Source organism: Catharus ustulatus, chromosome 8 (assembly GCF_009819885.2).
Source record: "Catharus ustulatus isolate bCatUst1 chromosome 8, bCatUst1.pri.v2, whole genome shotgun sequence".
Classification (NCBI taxonomy): Eukaryota; Metazoa; Chordata; class Aves; order Passeriformes; family Turdidae; genus Catharus; species Catharus ustulatus.
The window spans coordinates 15,667,500-15,688,334 of record NC_046228.1 but is presented as its reverse complement, the minus strand read 5'-3'; the positions used below and the strand labels follow the sequence as shown (position 1 = coordinate 15,688,334).

The 20,835-nt window shown below is 36.0% G+C and overlaps 1 protein-coding gene across 5 annotated transcripts in view; it reads left to right on the top strand.

Annotated features, from left to right (window-relative positions):
- Nucleotides 1-18,305, top strand: part of IDE (insulin degrading enzyme) — a 53,765-nt gene extending 35,460 nt beyond the window's left edge. For all 5 annotated transcript variants that reach the window (XM_033065859.1, XM_042779514.1, XM_033065858.2 and 2 more), the window contains exons 17-25: nt 101-221; nt 1,762-1,853; nt 4,121-4,232; nt 5,283-5,450; nt 9,133-9,405; nt 11,264-11,325; nt 12,728-12,800; nt 14,471-14,538; nt 15,715-18,305. In XM_033065859.1, coding sequence (XP_032921750.1) covers nt 101-221; nt 1,762-1,853; nt 4,121-4,232; nt 5,283-5,450; nt 9,133-9,405; nt 11,264-11,325; nt 12,728-12,800; nt 14,471-14,538; nt 15,715-15,810 — 1,065 coding nt within the window. In that variant the 3' untranslated portion in view covers nt 15,811-18,305. The remainder of the gene's footprint in view (nt 1-100; nt 222-1,761; nt 1,854-4,120; nt 4,233-5,282; nt 5,451-9,132; nt 9,406-11,263; nt 11,326-12,727; nt 12,801-14,470; nt 14,539-15,714) is intronic.
- The last annotated feature ends 2,530 nt before the right edge of the window (nt 18,306-20,835 follow it).

Here is a 20,835-nt window from a genome sequence, read left to right as displayed (position 1 = left end):
TCTGAAGGGTATCTCTTTGATACAAAGTTGAGAGTACAATGTTAATATGTTCATAACTCTATTTCCAAATTTCTAAGTTGACCTGATTATTTTGGTTTAGTACATGAGATCACTTAACAACTTCAGAGCTGAACAGCCTCACCAGCATGCAATGTATTATCTCCGACTCCTGATGACAGAAGTTGCGTGGACCAAAGATGAATTAAAAGAAGCTCTAGATGGTAATGTTCTGCCACTTTATCATTTTTTTTGTCGTATGTTACTTAACTACTGAGGGTACCTGTTTTGAACTCTGCTCACTATTCAAGAGGAACCCCTGCAGTGCCAGGCCTGAGCTGATGCTGGTTGTGCTGCACTTGCCCTCCAGTTTCAAGAAAGTAGAGTAGTTCATGGAAAAGGGCTCAAATGGCAAAACTTACTGGTAAAAGTTCAGACGAAACTTTACTAACCTTGGGGATATATGAACCAGGATATGATGAATCCAGTACTTCATCAACATTGGTAAAATAGTTTGGCTCTAGTTGACATCTTAGAGGCACATTGGAGTGTATCTGCATTGTACTTCCCAATGTGCAAACTGTTTTGTTTTTTCCATTATCAGGTAATCCTAGTTTGTTTCTGTAGAAAATAAAGAACTATAGCAAATAACGAAAAAATACGTACTTCCTGTAGATAATGAAACCGATAATAGAGAACATTGTGGCTGTTAACACAAAGTAGGTGCCCCAGTGTATTTGAAGGAAGAAGAAATTTCAAATTAAGAGATTGAAGTGATTTTTCAAGTTCAGATGGGGTGGGGTTCTGAGCAACCAGCCTAGTGGAAGGTGTCCCAGCTCATGGCAGGGGTGTCTCGATGATCTTTAAGGTCCCTTTCAACCCAAGCAATTCTGTGGTAATTCTATTTTTGTAGTAATAGTTGAAGAATTTTTCCCTACCTGTATTTTATTGTTTGCAAACAGTAAAACTGTCCTGGGACAGTTTGCAAAATGTCTTGTAATATGTTTTTGGAATACACTGACATTCTTTTCAAGAAGAATAGCTGGCTTTTCTATTTGTTTGGGGAGATTGGATTCAGAACGTATATCCATGAATACCCCATCCAACCATCCTTCCTCTTACTCCATTGATTGTATATATTAAACTGTATTTTGCACTATATATCAAAACTGCTTTGTGAGGACAGGCTGGATGTGTGTGTATGTGTTGTGCATGTGTCCTCTAGGCTATATTGCCAAAATATTTTTATTATGTATAATTTGTTCCAATGTTATTATCAAAACACTGTATTTGAGTTGAGGTTCTTTCTTTTAGTCTGAATGGTAAATGTAGGGTCTTTCTTGAGCAACATAAACTCATGCTGCATGTTTAGTAAATAACTAAGGCTTTTCCTTGGAGCACAACCTGAATGGCTGCAAGTGTTTTCTCTGGAGAATGAGTGTTTGTTCAGCATGATTGGAAAGGCCGCTTGTTTTTTTCGTTTTGGTTTTTTGGGGGGTTTTTTTGGTTTTGTTTTTTTTTTTTTTTATTAATCTGGGTCGAGACAGCATGTGAATTCTAAGTGAAATAAGCTATATGATGAGTGCTGCCATTTAGACCTGGAAGCATTCCAATGTTGCATTTTTAAGAAGAGATTGACTTCTTTATACTGACAAATTTATCCTCCTCTAAGAAATAAACTGTATCTAATGATGACTTAGGCTTAGGTCCTTCACAGTTTAAAAAGGCATTTGAATGATTTAACTGTCCAAATATCTATTATAGATGTCACCCTTCCCCGTCTCAAGGCCTTCATAGCACAGCTGTTGTCACGGTTACACATTGAAGCTCTTCTCCATGGCAATATAACAAAACAGGTTGGTCTGATGCTTTCTAAATAAAACATTTTTTATTTAAAAACAGCATAAAAATGGAGCACTAGTTTAATTTTTGCACATCTTGAAGCAGTTTTGCCAAATGTGATTTCATAATTTAACTTTGTACTTTTTTTATCTTTATAGGAGTATGAGAGTGTAATTTTTTCCACTTTAGCTTTATTAGGCTAAGTGCTGCCTCTATATTGCTCTTGGAAATTTAATAGAAACAACTTAGGATCTAAGTATTTGAAAGTCTATGTTGCTTGTCATTACTGTGACCAAGCTCTTGAAGGAATGATGTGCTGCAGAGCTTACTTTTTTCATCAAAAACCTTCAGAATAACTAACAAAGTTTTAAGAATCCGGTGTCCTTCCAAATTATAGTTTGCACATAGCTAAACAGGAATGGTGGACCATAAAAAACCAAGTGTCAGCTCTCAGGGGAGTAAAACTCAGAAAACATTTGTTTCATCCTCCATTAAAATAGTAGCTGTTTGTATTGGCATATGAAATCTTAAGAAATACTTTAATATATGTACCAATACAAATTTTAGTACTTTTTTTGGCACGTTTTTGCATTTTTTTGTCATAAGACTTGTTTACACTATCCTGTATCAGAACACCTCGAATAGTTTACTAGCAGGAGCTCTTTTTAGACACTGCTAGTGACTGCTGAATGTATGGAGGAGAAAGTTAACTTGTAAGGAAGGAAAAAATAAGATAGGAAGGAGCTAGTAGCATGGAAAGACAAATTTTTCTTTGTCAAGGATGTCTCTAAAGTACTTGTTAAAAAATTTTACAGAGTATTCTTGCAAAGAATTTTAAAAATAGTCTCTCTTTCCTTCCTTATGTCTTCCATGTTTGTATACAAAAGTTAATTGCTTCTGGAAATAGAATTGAATGCCCAGATTTTTTTAGATTTCCATGATGATGCAGTTATGTCGGAGAAGTGTATTCCTTACTTGGCATAGTGGGTGGCTATCGAAAATCCTACAGCTAAAGAATTGGGAAGGATGTCCTGGTACACCCATAGCTGTGTAATGTTTAGAAATTATCTGCAAACCTCCCTGAACAGATGAAAGTAGAAAAAGTTGTCCATCCTTCAGTGCCCATGATGTGATACTCACTGATAAAACTCAGCAATTTTAACCTGGACCTAAGAATTTTTTCCAACTAAAATTAAATCAGAATTTACATTATCTTGTGATGCTTTTCAGTCATGAAAAATTTTCAGTGAATCTGGACTTGAAAAATTAGGTTTATCTAGACACTTGAAATTCTGATTTTTTCTTTAATATCAATCTAATGCCTTTTTTGATATTTTCTTTTATTTATTTGTAAGTGGATGAAAAATAAAGTAATCCTGTCCAGAACATCTGTCTGAGCAGTGTTGCCAATATTTTAATATGATGACTTGATTGAAAGAATAAATGGTCTTTTTCTTTAACTTTTTAAACTGTTACATTTAGACCCTCAGTCTTTTTGTCTTTGATACTGCATGGGGGTTTTGGAGATGCTGGTAGGGTGTATGTTTATTAAATTTTCAAACCTTTTGCATGTTTTTGATAAAATCACTTGTATTGTGGGTTTATGGGAATCCAGACTGAGAGATTTTAGCTTTCAGGCAAAACTACTTTGTAGCAAGTTCCTGTAATTTCCAGTGTGCAGGCTACGAGAACACATAACCCTTAAGAGATGAAGCTATTGAGGTTAAATCCTTGAATGAAAGTAATGACTTTGGATTTTTTTTCACTCTATATATTTTTTAAATTATTACTGTAATCCATCAAATAAAAGAAAGTATTTGGGCAATGAGTCTTAACACCACCAACACATCAATGAAATGCATCCTGGACCATAACCATTTGTTTTCTTATAGTTTTCATCTACTGAAATGCCATTTGCTTTGCAAACATAATTTGAGGTATCTCATTCTCACTTTGAAAGATGAGTACATGAAGTGGTGGAGGGATAGTGGGAAAAAAAAAAGCCCCTTGAGCTTTAATTTCAGAAGCAGTGGCAAGAAGTAGCAGTAGTTAAACATGTAGACAATTTAAACATAAAGAAGACACACTCGCACTCCCATATTCTGTCATCAACTTAACTTCTACTATATTTGTATTGAATTATAATATCCCTACTTTCTCTTTTCCTAATTTTTTTTTCTTTTCTCTCAGCAGTACCATTAATAATTGGAAAGTCTTAGCCTGCTGTTAAATACAGAAAAACTAATGATCATTAAAAATCCTCTTATGTTTTCTTTTCCAGGCTGCATTAGGAATTATGCAGATGGTTGAGGACACTCTCATTGAGCATGCCCATACAAAACCACTCCTTCCCAGTCAGCTAGTTAGGTACAGAGAAGTGCAGCTTCCTGACAGTAAGTTAAATGATTTATTTACAATATTTAGGGCACATTAAATTGAGATTCTTGCTAACAACATTTTAAAATGCATATTACTGCTAGGAGTGTGTTTTGAAGTTAAAGTTACTTCAAGTTATTTTAAACTTAAAATTCAGAAATATAGTTAGGATATAGGTTTTACTAATACAATTATGTACTAATACATGATCTTTCTAGGATATTTGACGATTAAGTTGATTTCATTTTAATTTGTGTATGTAGATTGGACTTCTTGGGATGACTTGGACAATCTTTTGGTGTCTGCCAACCCAAAGCCCTTCTATGATCATACAATTCTGCACTTCAGTTCCATGTGACTTGTTATAGTTTATGGAAATAAGACCTCTGCCCCCATCTGCTGCACCTAGTATATACATTTGAACAAGCACCATTCTTTGAGCATTTCTGAGTGCTAATTGACCAGTAAGAATTGCACATAATGACTCTTTGGAAAAATTAGAAGCTCTTACACAAATAACTTTTTTTTCCTTGCACAAATTCTTTTGGTCTTGTAGTGCTTGTATGCTTTTGCTTCCATGATGAAGTGGTTTTTTGTATGAAAGGAGGTTCAAGGTATTGCTGAGGGTGGTGACATGTGTAACTATACAGACAAGATAAATTACCCATAGCTGATCATTCATGCAAGTTACCAGACACAAAATAAGTTGTTGGTATTAAATGCTGAATTATTTTTCATGTTCATAATAATTTCTGGCAGATTGTCTTTAGAAACTGTTTACACAGTAGAGGCAATGTAGAATTTCACTGCAGTTCCAAAAATATTTGCTTGAAGAGAAGCAGCCAGTTTCAATTTACTTGCTGAGATTTCCAAGCAGCAACATTTTGATGGTAAAATAATAAATTCTTGTCTCATGAAAAGTATACTCTTAGTGGAAATTCTGCTTTAACAGTCCTAAACCACTTACAATAATTCCATTCCACAAACCTTAGACCAGTATCTTTTTAATGGTGGGCAGAAAGAACGTACACTTTCATGGACTTCAGTGTTTTAACTTTGTCTTTTAGGAGGTTGGTTTGTATATCAACAGAGAAATGAAGTTCATAACAACTGTGGCATTGAAATATATTACCAGACAGACATGCAGAGCACTTCTGAGAATATGTTTTTGGAGCTCTTTTGTCAGATTATCTCGGAGCCGTGCTTCAATACCCTGCGCACCCAGGAGCAGTTGGGTGAGTTCTCGGGGAGGCTGTGTCTGTGTACACTGAAGCTGTCACAGTCATGCGCTCACACAGGACCTGAGGAGGTGTTCTCTCCCTGCTTAGTGAATGCCATTTAAAGGGCACTTGGTAAATGTAAATCATCTTAACTGCTGATGACTCAAAGAAATTTTGCTGTGCACAGAGTCTAAAATAAGAACAAGCAGGCATGATTTTTAAGATGTCTGAAGTATCTGAAATCAACTCCAACTCAAAAAATTGTGATCGCTGTACAGAAACCTTCGTATTACAATTTACCAAAAGGAGATTGGATCAGTTCCCTAAATTTCTAGATCTTCTTAAAGAACCAGTAGTACTTCGATGTTTCCTGCTTGTGATCCTACTTCTAGGTGCACTTCATGATTCATAGAATCACAGAATCATTTAGGTTGGAGAAGACCTCTAAGATCATAGAGTCAGAATGTTAAATTACAAGCCCTGTCTTTGAAATACTGCTGTGTGGGTAATGGTAAGCTGCCATGTTGGTGAAAACCTAAATACATTTCAGGCTTTTTAAGACTATAGCTGTCCACCAGTAAGTACAAATAATTATTACCTCAACCAGTAAGGCTGAGAACTAGTGAGGTTATTCCAAACAGAGTAAGAAGGAGAGACACAGACTTTGTGTGACAGCTCACATGATTGAAATCCCGGTGAGGAGGAGTACAGGTTTTCCGGAGGTGAGAAGCAGACAAATATTACAGTGTGATGACTGCCAGGGATGTCAGGCAAGATTAGGCTTTTCGTGAGCAACTAGCAGAACCAGCCATACAATATTCATCAAAGGAATTTCGGCTATCTATATACCTGCTGAAAATAGGCTAGGACCCAGGTTATTTAACAGGTTTTTGAAATGTGCTGGTGGCAGGTTTTGTATAGAAGTTGGAAGTAACAACTGGAGAGAGGGGGGACCTCAGGAAGAACTGGTTTAGTCCAGCACTTCATAATTGCTGAATAATAGAGCTCACGAGACTTAGGAGGGCAAACAAGAGAAATACCATCAAAATCCAATAAACTTCATGGAATTGTTAGTAAGGTTTCTGAGAAAGCTTATGGAAAAAGAAGTTAAAGAATTAGAAGTTTGCTGAACAGTAGAAGTAGTAACAAGAATTCTTTCAATAAATGGTAAAGCAGTATCAGAAGGTGGAGAAGAAATGTTGACAATGATGGAAGAAAATCAGTGTTCAAATCATTAAAATCAGAATGTTGAAATCACCGGAAAATTCAGGATGGCTTAGTTAGTTTTCACTTAAAATGTCAACTGTGGCCAGATGACTTACAAAATAAACACTGGTGATCAAACTTCATGTCTTACTTTTGAACAGAAAAATAGCAGATTACAGTAATTTCACGATTAGAAGCCGCACCATTTGAATTTTAGCCGACTAAAATTTTGGTCTGAACCCGGAGTGCGCCTTATAATCAGGTGCGGCTTATATATGGACAAAGAACGAAAAGTTGCTGTTTTAGTTTGGAGGACAGGTGTCTGCTGAGAAAGGCAGGAGCTTCTCTTTGAAATGGTGAATGTAAACCCCCTCTCTCCAAATTATTGCAATTTTGAAATCAAGCAGCTCTCAGGTAAAGATATGGGAATTAGGAATAACAGTTCTTTACTAGGGAAATTAAAATAAGAAATACTACAAAGAAACAAACTCCAAGCCTTGATAAAGTCAGAGTACAACCTGATACCCCGTCAGGCAGGGTGTTGGTAGCAGTCCCATTCCATGGTGGCTGCATCCTCCTGCAGTGACAGATGTGGCTCAGTTGGAGCAGTGCTCCTGTACAAGGTGCAGTTTCCTTCCGGAGGTCCAGTGGTGATGTGGAGAAATCCAACTTCCCTCTGGAGTCCAGTGGAGAAAGGGGCTTCCTTAGTTGTCCTGAAACCTCTGTTTTATCTTGGTAAGAAATGTTGGGCTCTTCTCCCTGGCTGGAGCAACTTCCAATGGGATGAAGTAATTTTATCAGTCACACAGTGGGACTCAATGGCCATTAGCAGAAAATGACTGGCTGGAGGAAGGATGGGTTGTGAAAAGATAAAGAACAATGCCCTGCCTGGTTTCAATGGATGGCCCATTAGCAGAATATCTACCACGGAGATAAGGATTACTGTCCCCACCCTCAACAGATGGTGATAGAATAGATACCTTTTATCACACTCTGTATTGTAATGTGCGGCTTATAGTCAGGTGCGGCTTATGTATGGACAAAGAATGAAAAGTTGCTGACACCCAGAATTGCGGCTTATAATAGTGAAATTACTGTAATCAGATTAAATTAGAAGCTTTTAAAAAGTTCAAAGTATGATGAACTCTGCATTTTATTCCAAATAATGAAATTAGGAAATCCTGGAATTAGAAGTCTTATAATGGAAAATTTGTGGATGATAGGATATTGGAAAGATAGACACAGCTAAATGCTGCAGGTTTCCTTGGGGAGAAAAAAAAAAAAAAAAAGTAAAGATAAAAAGCAGAGAAATCATAGAGAAATTAAAGATCAGTCAGTTTAATTCCAGGAAGTTACGGAATAAATTTTCAAGCTAGTTTTAAATTCATAGAAGGTCACTGAGAGACTGTTACTGAAGTACCTAGGTGGAAGAACTACACATTTGGACTTGGGAGTTTGGAAGGTCATGACTGGAGAATAGAGAAGAATTCATTTGGATAACGGTGTTCTACAGAGTTCTGCTGTGATTCAGTGTTCCATGGTATATTCATCAAAATTCTGGATTATAGAAGAGTGAGGATACTCACTGAATCTTCAGATAATACTAATTTGGGAGAGGCTGCAAGTGTGTGGGAAGATAGAGTTAGAATTTAAAATTAGTTTGACATTTTGGAAACATGACTTGAATGAAGATAAGATGCAATTTGTTAGGAACGGTTTGGCAGGAACAGCCAATGGCACAGATACAAGCCAGGAAGCAACAGCCTAGGTAGCAATTTTGTAGAAAACTCTGCAGGGTACAGTGGGTCAGAAGTAGGATATAAATCAGCAGTGTCATGCTACTGTGTAAAATGCTGGGATGTACAAATGGAAGCATTCAAGATGCACTCAATAGTAATGCTTCTAAATTGTTCAGATAAAAACTCTGAAATAAAACTAAGAAGTTTTTACATGAGCATCAGGAAATGGTAAGAGAACTATAAAAACATTTAAAACACTGAAATATGATAAATTTGTTATTAAAAGGGTGGAGGAAGGCTGAAGAAAGGATAAATTGTTCGGATTAGAAAATAATGGAACTAAAAGGAAGGGAATGATACTTTTTATCTAACTGATAAAATGGCAAGTAGTGGTCTTATATTGCAGCATTAAGTTTTTAATGTTTCCATAAGTTTTTAATGTTGAATCTAATGAAGCACTAGAGTACAGCTTCATTTCTGGTAACCTGATCCTGATGACAGAATTGCTTTTGTTTTTCTTAGTCTGCCTCATCTCCTCCTTACCCTTCCCATAAACCAATATTGACTGACCTCTGTGAAATAAAAATGTTCAAAAAAAATACACTGGCACGTTTTGAAAACCTTCATTATTTTATTTATAACACAGAATTAAGTTAGCATAGCATTGCATTCTTGCCAAACATGCCACATTTGGCAAATTCAGCTGTGACAAAGGACTTCTTTTAATTTGTGACTGTTGTTGTTTTGCCAAGGTTACATTGTGTTCAGTGGCCCACGTCGGGCAAATGGCATCCAAGGACTGCGATTTATTATCCAATCTGAAAAGCCACCACACTATTTAGAGAGCAGAGTTGAGGCATTCTTAAAAACTATGGAGAAATGCATAGAAGACATGACAGAAGAGGCCTTCCAAAAACACATCCAAGCTTTAGCAATTCGTCGTCTAGACAAACCAAAGAAGCTGTCTGCAGAATGTGCTAAATACTGGGGAGAAATCATTTCCCAGCAGTATAACTTTGACAGAGGTAAGACAAATGGTAGTTCCTTTAGAACTGAGTGCTGTAGTTTGGCTGCATTTGTGCCTGTTGAGTGTCATATTCATTTGGGAACAACTTCAACTTTTACATAGCCTATACATAATTTACTGTCTGAGATGCAGTCAGATACACACTGACATTACTGCCAGTACACACATTCATATGAACTGTATTTCTCTTTGCATTGTGTAGTTGTTTTGATGGAGTGCTGGCAGAGACAACAGCAGATATCTTAACTAATGTGCAGTTTGTCTCAGCTTAGAGTGGATTTGAAGAAACACTAATTTTTTTGTTTTTTCATCTATGATGCTTTGAAGGTTACAGGTTTGTAGGAGACCAAATGAGATCCACCTTCTAGTGTTATTGCTGAAAACAGGCTGACAATTGTTTACTGTGTGGTCCTACATAATATGTAAATTGTATATTTTTAAATACTTTAAAATTATATATATTTTTTAAATACTGAGATGCATTACTAATACAGTTAAACACATTAGTAATAGTGTTTCTAACGTTAAAAAAAAGAATCAGTTTACATACAGATCAGTTTTTCCTGACGTTTTCATGTCTCGACTCTTATTCACAGCTGTAATTTTTTGTCTTCATGCATAATATGCTTCCTCCATAAAACTCATTCTGTATTCTGTGACTTCTCTTCTGCTTTATGTATATTGGCTTTCCATGATAGCAAATACAGTCTTTTTGCTTCACAGTGACTCACTGAACTGTTCAATAATGAAGAGTTTTGACTTGTCATCTAGCTTGGTCTAGAGAATGACATAGTTTCGTGCCTGAGCAGAAGTGGCATGGAAACTTACTACTTCAAGTACTTTTTTTCTGTGTGTCTGATGGAATAGTCTGATTTTTCTCTGCCTTAAGTATTTCTGTTTATACTGTAATTGGATCAGTATTATCTCTCTGGAATTTTTTACTGCTGAGTGTAGCCATATTTTTCATATCTAAATCCCACTTATTATTTCCCTTGACTTTTATATCTCTAATTCCCCTCTGCCCACTAACAATTTTTTATCATTAATCACTTTAATATTACTAGAATTGTCAAAATCAGAAATTCATATTCTAGCTTTAAGAAGTGGAAGGATTTTTTTGTTTGTACATTTTTAATATTACTACTTTTACTGTTTTCTCTCAAATCTTACCTAGTTTTCCAAACTAGGTGTTGTTGATTTTTTTATTTCCTCTATATGCAATTTCATATTACTTACAGCCTGCATCACAGGCTCGTTAGCTGCTTGTTCTCTTGCACGTGTTTCTTCCTTGATCTTCTTGCTAATCTTAAGGAAAGCAAGCACGCCTACAAGAAACCTTTCTGCTTAAGCAGCAGTGATATTAGGTGATTAGTCCATGACAGCTTAATTAATATGAAGGAATATAGCAACTGAAACACATTGTCCCCAGATATCTTAAAGGTGTGACTGCTTCTTAAGGGGTATGTAGGAACCATTCCTTAACATTTCTGTAAAAGTATGTCCTACCATCCTGCTTCTACCTGTGAATAAAAGCCTTCTATGACCAGTCTGCATTACAAATATGTGATTTGAAGATAATACACAACAGCAGGCATATCTGTTTTAGCTACTGAATATCCCAAAGTGCAATCAGTATTCTTCAAAAGTGCATTTTTTAGTATTGAAGTATTATTTTCTGCCAAGGTTCTACTGACACTTTTAGTGAAGCAAGTATTAACTTGAAAGATAACAATGAAAAGCTTTTCATTTGCAGTCAAATGCAGCATCTGAATTTGAAAGTATACTTTGTATAAGCAGTGTGCTAATAACCAGCTGTGATCTGAAGACTTACTCTAATTTTTACTATTGTTGTGCAGATAACATTGAAGTGGCTTATCTAAAGACCCTGACCAAGGATGACATTATACAGTTCTACAAGGTAAGTTAGTCATGCAGCTAAAATGTTACTTAGAATGAGATGGAGGTGCAACTCAATCTTATTTGTGCATGCTCTGAAGGGGTATACTGACACCCATTTTAGGTAGATGATAAAATGGATGCAGTTATCTTTTATTTCCTGAATATTACTTAGTTTAATAGCAACTGTAAAAATTGCACAGAATTACAGAGTTTTGTTTTGGTTTTTTTTCCTTGCTGGCTCTTATTCTTCTTGTTTCATTTATCTTTTCTTTATGGATATGAAATGTGCTGCTCTATAACCAAGCCTGGCCAAAATTGCACATTTGTTCTTTTATCTTTTTCTCCAACCAATCAGTGATTCAGCTTATATTATGGGTATGAATTGTGAATGAAACAGATATTTTTAAAGCTTTGTTCACTGTAAATCAGTAGAGTTTTTTCTTCTTCTAATGGTTAGGCAGAGCAAAGGAACAGCATAATTATGCAGTAATAGTACATTTTAACTCAGATGGATATCCAATATAAGTGATTGAAATGTGTCCCTGTCCTGTCCCTGTCACCCCCCACCAGTATTAAAAAAAAATTTGGCATCATTCTTTCTGTTTTGTAATGTGTAATAGATGATGGTATTTCACTATATTGCAAAGTGCTCATGGAGTTTTATTACTTATGGAGCAACTGGTAGCTCAGGGAGTTCTTTGGAAAATAAGATCGACTCAATGTCTTCGAAATTTATTATTGGATGGAAAAATTTCTGCACATGGAGATGCATGGGCATGTGTGTGTCTGTCTTCTTTTTTTCTCTCTTGGCCAGAGGGGGTTGTTTACTTTTCATTTTTTTAATAGTACGATAGCATACGTGAAGTTATGCAGCAAACGCAAAGTTAGTAAATGGAATTTCAGTACCTATTGTTTACTAAATGATAACTTAAAGAAGTATGCATATTCTGGGTTTGTAGGAATCTATACTATTTTGCTTACACCACTGCTCAATACGTGATTATCGAGCATTCCAGAGCAGAAATAGCAGGCTAGATTGGTGAGCTAGTCCAGCTGAATTTAATGACTGTGTTCAGAATGATGTGCTTCCAGAAGGCTGCTAGGGATTGAAAATTCTGCAGAGATTTTAGGTTGCATTCCTGATACTATGATAGCTAATGGCTGAATTTCTGTTACTTGCAGTTTTTCTGAGTTCCAAGCAATACATGAATTGCTTAACTTGAATGTAAAATAATTCAGGAGTACTACTAATAATGTTTAATTATTAATTAGTTGCAATAATTAACTAATTAATAATATTTGAAGGCACATCCCTCATTTTAAGGCTTAAATTAAAATTTAAATGCCCTCATTCTTTTTACTATTTTTAATATCTAACGAGTACTTCCTACACCTGAAGGTCTTGATATTTTTTACTGTAGGTGCTGTTGGCAATAGATGCTCCCAGAAGACACAAGGTATCAGTACATGTCCTTGCAAGGGAAATGGATTCCTGTAAGTATTGTGCTGGATATAATATTTAATAAATTCCTGTTCCACTAAGTTGTAGTTACAGATAGCCAAGTTATATCACACAAATCCACTGTAAGAAAAACTCACCTTTGGAGAAGATCTGCCTTTCAGAGGAAGAAGATGGGGTTTTTTATAGCTTTACTTCACATGAGTGCTTCAGATTTTTTGTTGATTTTTTTTTTTTTTAGACAAGTTTTTCAGGTTATTAGTATTCTGGAGTATGTTGATAATAAAACAATATATCCTAAAATAGCATGTCTGTTTTCAACAAGATATTTTAAAACAAGCATTAACTTTGTAATAGTCCTACAGGGGAAAAATCCCCCAACCAACCCAAAATTATAATTTGTAGTTATCAATCCAGTGTAAGCAATTTTTTACCAGACAAGCAATGAATGTCCATAGTAGCATACAAGCGCCCTCAGAGCGGAAAACAAACAAACCCAAAACCTCTGGGAATGTCAAACATTTTATTTAAACTTAAGAAGACCAACTTTTATTTAGGCTTCATTTTGAAGTAATATAGATTGGTTATGCATTCTAAACTGTATTGTTCCATTTTAGAATTCAAGAAGGAAAAGGATAGAAGTGTTTTTGGTTAATATGAATAAACAGAGGAAAAACTCCTCAGGTTTTGTTTGCAAATCTTTCACCATTTTATTCTGGACTTGAATTCCAACATTCATTTGCTTGCAAAATCAAAAATATTAAAGGCTTGTCTGTAGTACAGAGAGAAGCAGATACTGCATGCTAGTCATGAAACTCCCTTCTGCCTCAGAAGGATTGATTTTTATGGTAGTGTAGAAATTGTAGCTTTGCAGCTGAGTAAGGAAGGCTTGCTTCAAAGCACCTTTCTGCTTTTCATGACTGCTAATTGTTAAATAGAAATACTAAAACTTTTCTTTATCTAGAGAAGACTTGTTATAATGAGGTAACTGGATTTCCAGAATAGTTATTGTTTGCTTGTAATGGTATGTTCCCAAGACAAGGGTGAGCCTGCAAGACAACCTAACAAGTGGTTACTTAAAGGAATTATAACAAGTCCTAAAACAGCTCCCCAGTCCTAAACATTTTAATCTGACATTTGGTCTCTCTTATGCCATGGAAAAAACAAAAAAGAAATGGAAGGTTTTGGGGTAATTGGAGTAGGACATGCATGGTGATAGGCAGGGAATACTTGGGGTTGCTGTCCAGATTTTTGGTACCTGGAGAAACCTCTACACTTGTGTAGGCATGTCCTTATCAAATGATGTGCTGTTCTTAACACTGCTCTTGTATGTATCACTGGCATTTGCTACTGATCTCATAATTTGTACTGAGAAGCAGTTTTAAATATTGATTGATCAATTTCTACGTTCTCTTTATGTGTAGGTAAAATGAATAAAAGCCACTGCCTCAGCTCATCTTTTCAGATAAAAGAATGGATTATTATCTGTATTTCTAAAGACAGACATGGAATATAAAAGCAAAATGTTCATAATACCTTATTTACTCATACTTTATAATTTAAATATTTAAAATTTGATATTTTAAATATTTAAATAAATGTGGTTTATTTAGATACCTGTCTTATAAGAGAAAACAGTTAATCAGTTATGTAAAGCATAGTCATTAATTTATGGTCCCAAATTAATTTTGCTGATGTTAAATAGGCCCTGTTGTTGGAGAATTTCCATGCCAAAATGATGTGAACCTGGCACCAGCTCCACCACTACCACAGGTAAAAAGACACATCAAAAAAAAAAAATCCTAGCCTGCCTTCTTAATCTAGAGGTTTTGTGTCATTAAATATAAGTTTAAAGGGGAGAAACAGACCTCTGGAAATTCTTGTTGTCATGGGGCTGATGTTTTAGCTCTTTTCTACATGCATTTTTGTTCTCAGTAACAGTGGGGATTTTCCTGATTTTTCTTTTTATCCATTTGTCCATTTACCGCTGTTCTTTTTAGTCCTCTGAAACGAAAGCTAATAGTAGTAGGAAACTGGATATCTGCATTGTGGAGTAAATACAGATGACTATTGTCTAAAAATACTGATAGTATGTGATCAGATAAATCAGGTGTCAAGAGAGAGATGCATGTGCATCAACAGATTTGTCATCTGTGTTTAAAAAATCCCAAACAACCCACCAATCCCAAAGCAACAACAAAACCAACTACTTGGTCATTGTCTTAAAACCTAAAATATTAATGACATTCCTGTCAATGTGTTTAATTGTGGAGGAAACAATTTGGCAAATTCTGTTTGTACTAGTATTACAGATTTCACTGTGGTTGGATAGGACAGCACTGGGCCCTTACTGGACCTTCAGTGAATTTTCTTGAAGAGTGGCAGTGTTTGTCCCAAGAGGTGATTAGCTTTTCACAGTGTGGTTGGTCTGTGTTCTTCATCAGACCTTGCAGGTGAAATAATTGCCATGGGTAGAAATTTTTGTATGAATAGTATGGGGATATATTAGTCATTATGGCTGAAATATTAGAAACTTACTTTGTTACTACATCTAAAAATAATAGTGCATAGAATAGCTGTTGTGGTTATGATCTTACTCTGATGTTCAAAGGACAGGTGGGGTGCTCTGAAGTAGAAGGAAAATGAAAAGATCAGCTCTGCATTTATTGGAGATCCTGACATTATTAGCAATGCAGTCGCTGCATTATAGCTCTTTGGAATTATGTAAATATGCAGTTATGTAAATATGAAACCGGTTGTTTCATAAGAAATAAAATCGTATTTTGGAGGTTCTTGTACTAATGAAGTATGAATCACTAATGTAGAAAAGAACAAACCAGGTGTATTTATATGTAGCTGTAGCAACAGCTAAAATGAAAAGCAAGGAATTTGTCACTTTTCTGATTGAAAATACTGAGCAGCCTTTTTCTTGCATGCGCTTCTTTGCAGCCAAGTGTGATTGAAAATATGACAGAGTTCAAGCGCAGTCTGCCGCTCTTCCCACTGGTGAAACCACATATCAATTTCATGGCTGCAAAACTGTGAAGAACCCCAATGGATGAAGAAATGCAAATGATCAATACTGACATGGTTTCAGGGGACTTCGTGATGAACAAAATTATTGAAGATCATTGGGATAAATGGTTTTGTTCATTATGAAAGTCTTGAATTCCTTCTTGGTTCATTTGACATTAGCTGTGTGTTAGGGATAGAGGGTATATGAAAATCAGTTGTGGTCATGTGTCATTTATATTACAGACAACCTGTTAAAAACCAAAATCAACTGAAACAATAATAATAAAAACTTGTAGATGCAGTATATTTTTAAAATAACATATCCCTTCAAATTTTCATTTTGATGAAATAATTCTCTAGAGCAAACGAAGTTGCTTGAAATGTGCTTGTTACTCCTGAAAAACACCGCTTAGTATCCCAATAATTATCTTATTGGGAGTTGGAGGGGGTGAGATAAGTAAGTCCTTTTTGGGATGGGGTCAACAATTTTTCTTAAAAATAGAGACTTTCACATTTTTTTGAAGTGACATGTTGAATGATACTTTTTTAATTGATCCTTAATGCAACCAACATGTTTTCTATTTAAGTTTTATGAAAAGCAGTGGGGCTGAAAAAAAGGAAATTTGACAACACAGTAATGGTTGAGAGAATTGTTTTAATGAGAATAATTGAAGATAAGGGTATGATTTTAATCTTTCTATACAAATTTGGGGACATTTTATATTAAAACTAGTAAAATGCTGGAAACACTTTATTATTGCATCTTATTTTTGTTACCAAAAGTGTTGTCCCGGTCTCTTGATACTGTCAACATCTTGTTCAGTTTTACAGCATTACTGTGAACTGTCCATTTGGTATATCAAATACTTTATTCGGTGTAATTTTTTGTTTTCAGTTGCATATGTGCTGATGGAGAACTCAGTCTGTTTTGCCTCACCTGTTATGTTTGGTCTCAGTCCAGCAAAGCACTCTTAGTGCAAATAATTTTAAACACACACTAGTTCTTTACTCAAGAACATGTGCATGTCAAGCAGGTGCTCTCTAATGAGTCAGATATATCATTATTTTGGTATGTGTATGGGTCTGTCTTGTCCTTCAGGAAGGTGCTTCAGGTTACATCACAAAGGTTTGCTCCTACTTCTGGGAAGAAGGCTGTGCAGAACTCAGAAGGATCAAGAACTATGCTGAAATAATGATTATATATATATAGATATATATACACCATAATGTAGTAAAGTGATAGAACAAGATAAGGTGTCTTGTCCTCACCAGCTTTACTGACTTCTGCAGAGTGGTCTTGTCTTCAGACAGCACACAAATAGGAAAAGGCAAGGTGGGAGCATTAAGTTCTTCTGCCTCTGTAACACATAAAAGAAATGACACTCAAGAGAGGAGAGAGTATGTAAAGCACTGAAGATATAAAATCTACTCATCAGAGGTGTTAGTGAGAATTTACTTCTTACTAGAAGAGCTTGAAAATAATGCCCTGATGTGACAGGCATGTGTGTTAAACATCAGAATCCCGGGGTAGTCAGTAGGGCTGTTCTGTGATTGAATCAATGTTGGTTCTTATATTGGCTCTGAGGCCAAATTAAATGAATGCTTAACAGGGCAAGGGCCTTAAGTTGGGTTTGAGAGTCTCTTCTAACTCAATAAATACGGTGCATTTAAAAGTTGTTTTAAAGGTTCAGTATCTTTTTAATAAACTTGATGAGAGTTTGTGATGTAACCTGTTGCCAAGGAAGGCCACTAGCACCTTTTTTAGCCTGATGAAGAGAAAAAAAATGCAGTCTAAACAAAACCAGTTGTCTCTGCTCACATTTTTCATGGATCCTTAATGTGAGGCTCTTTTCCCTCTTGCATTTCACTTTTGTTTATAGTTTTCCTTTAGTAAAAGTATTTGTATTATATATATTAAAAGTTTTGACAACCTATTATAAAAATATATATTTTGGAATTTAGTATTTAAACATACCACTCTTACGGTGAATACAATGAAATGGCTCCTATTGTGTGTAAAAATAAATATATATATATTCATGGAAGTACTATCAACTCTTAACAGATTATATAAATAAATTGGAATAGCAGTGTATCTAATACAAGCTCACAAATCATGTTTTCCAGAGGAAAAAATTTATACCTTCAAAGTTCTGTGACTGGATGTGGAAACCCATGTAGTTTTCCAACAACTTCTAATTGCTTTTAAGTGTTCTCCAGCATTTTACAGTTTCTGAGTTTGATATAGCAGTAAATTTTGATAAACTCAGGCATACTAATGGGTTCATTTTAATGGATCCAAAGCTGCAGTGTCTACAAGCAATAAAGAACTACCTAGAATACACTGTAATTCAATTTTAGTGCTTGTTAATTAGTTTATGTAAGAAACCATAAATTATTATTACATAACTGTAATTTTTGCAAGTGCTATTTTAAGCAGTTGATGTGGAATTGGGTGCATGTGACACAGCCAGTATGACAGAGTGCTAGAGTTATTCTGTTTACAATAAACAATCTGAATTTAATGTTCGGAGTTCTTAATTTGTTTCATTTTAATTTTTGCATACTGGTAATGTTACATCTATCAGTCTGTGCATGTTTTTTATTAGGCATTAAGTGTGATTTTTCCGCTATCCAGTTGGACTAGTTAGGCCAAATAGCATTGCTGCAGAAGTGCTCCCAGGCACTTGTCAGGAAGTTTCAGAGGATTCCCTGTGTGGCATCCCACACCTCCTAGGCAGATCCACCTCTGTTGCCCTCTAAGTGTATGAAAACTTAGTAATATAAAGGTAGAAATATTTGCACAAGACAGAATTTTAATTATCAAATCTGAAACTGTCAATTTAGGGCATAGCTGCAGCCAGAATGAATCTTGCGTACTGCAGCTTTACAGTGTTGCTTTTGAGAAATTACTTTGCCTGGTCATTTTCTTTTTCTATGCACACCAAAAGACTGTGTTTCAAAAGGTTAGGAGTGTGTGATTGTTAAAGTAGTAAATAATGTCAATTCTGACCACATAAAGATACAAGTCAGGAGGCCCTCCTGCTCTTCTGAGGGGGCTCCTTGAAGTCATACATGGCACTGAGCAGCATTGAGAGACAGGTTTTGTCCTTGGCAATGGGAAGAGTGGCTGGTACACTCAGGGGAGAAAGAAAATGCCAACAGCCCACCTGAAAAATTACTTGTTAGGGGTTGGTGTAAATCTTGACTTACTGACTTTACTGTCTTGCAAAAAATCAAGTTCTCCAAATCTACTTTAACTAATACTATTAGCCATAAAAAATGCTTGAGCTTGTTCAGATTATTTAAGCGCTTGGATGTGGGCAGCCCTTATTGATTATGTGTTCCACAGTGTAATCACAGCATCTGGAGAAAGTGTTAAACACCTTTTAAAATTCATTTATTATTACCTAGCTCTTGTTTTAAAACAGGATCAGCAGAATTTTACCTTTTCTCTCCTACTTAAGTGGTTATTATGGTTTTACTGTAGGTCTGCTGTGAAGTGAAAAACCATTATCTGTGCATTTTTTTTTTGCCAGGCAATCATACTTATAACATTTTCCTGATTCATCCTTCCCAACACATTTTCTTACAGTTTTCCCATGTTTTTTTCAGTATGTGACCATTGAGCTGACATGGTCACCCACAGTGACACTGGAGCCTTTGCTTGAGCCATACCTAAGGTGATACTCAAATCCAGCTCTGAAATACATGGTTTGCAAGTCAGCTTTTAATATTGTTGCTAATGGAAGGGCACCTCTGGGTATTTGAAAGGCAGAAGAGATCAGAAAATCAGACCCCTTTTGTACCTTGTAATTTTAAAAGAAGCCTGGCCTACGTAGATTCTGCTGAAAGGCTTTTATTTGAAACATTTGCCATTCAAAGAATGTAAGTTACAGTATGTGCTGTGGGTGGAATATAATGGAAGTAGTGGGTGAAATTTGAATTGCAGTTCAAAGGGACAAAGTCTATAAGGCCAAAGGCCCAGGAGAGTGTCACAATTAAATCAATTTATTTGAACTCGAGCATTAAACAGAATTTAAGAGTGAAAATATTTATGGCTTTCTAAATTAACATTTCTAAGCCCAAGTTCAGCATTAAAGGATGTAGACATCACACTCATGAGCATTTGCCACTGTTAATTTTTAAGACTATCTTCAGTGGTGAAGTGTAAAATTCCCAATTAAATTCCTTGACTGTGCAGTGGATGAGGGAAGATACACAGCTCCAAGTGCAAGGAAGTGACCAGGCTTAGCCTTTGGGAAACTGCAGAGGGGGGCATCCAAGTTTAAATCCCACATCTTTCTGAGGGTTTGCCACCACTTTACTGGCCGTTAGATGTGTTTCCTTCTGCATCAGATTTCTGTTACAGATTTTCACTGTCTGCTCAGCTTCCTTTTCAAAAAGGGAAGCAAGGAATTGTGGTACTTGCCCAGTGACTACCACAGGCATGGAAAATTTCACTGGAGCAGCAGCTGGGACTCAGGACCCTTTCCAGCCCTCCCCTTCACCCGCACACAGAACTGGGTGTCCTGCGGTACGTGTGGGCTCAAACACACGTCTGCTCTGGTGGGGAACACTTACAAAGTCAGCACAGCTTCCACAGAGGGGAATGAGGAGGTCCTCAGCCTGTGTTAGCAACCTGGAAAGTGGGAAGAACAGGCTAGGGAAGATTCTAATAGAAAATGGAAATGAGGTTGATGTTTTGGTAACTTCAACTAACCACTATACACTGTTGTGTATAGAAGAGCCTACGTTTCATATGAAGTCTGTTGTAAAGGATGGACTCCTGTGATGGGAGACAAAGAAGAGCTATTTGTGAATTCCAGGCAGATGTAGGAGACCAGTACTAATGCATTTTACATGGTTAAGGCTGAGTAATTTCAGAGTATGTGAAAAATGGTATTGTGGGGTACTGAATGTAGAAAATCTGGGTATGCAAATGTCAGTGAGGCACCCCTTTGAAGATGTAAATTTTAGATGTGATGCCTTTTAGTGTACAGAGATCTTAGAAATTTCCTGAATAGTACTTAAAGTGGAGTACTTGACAAGGCA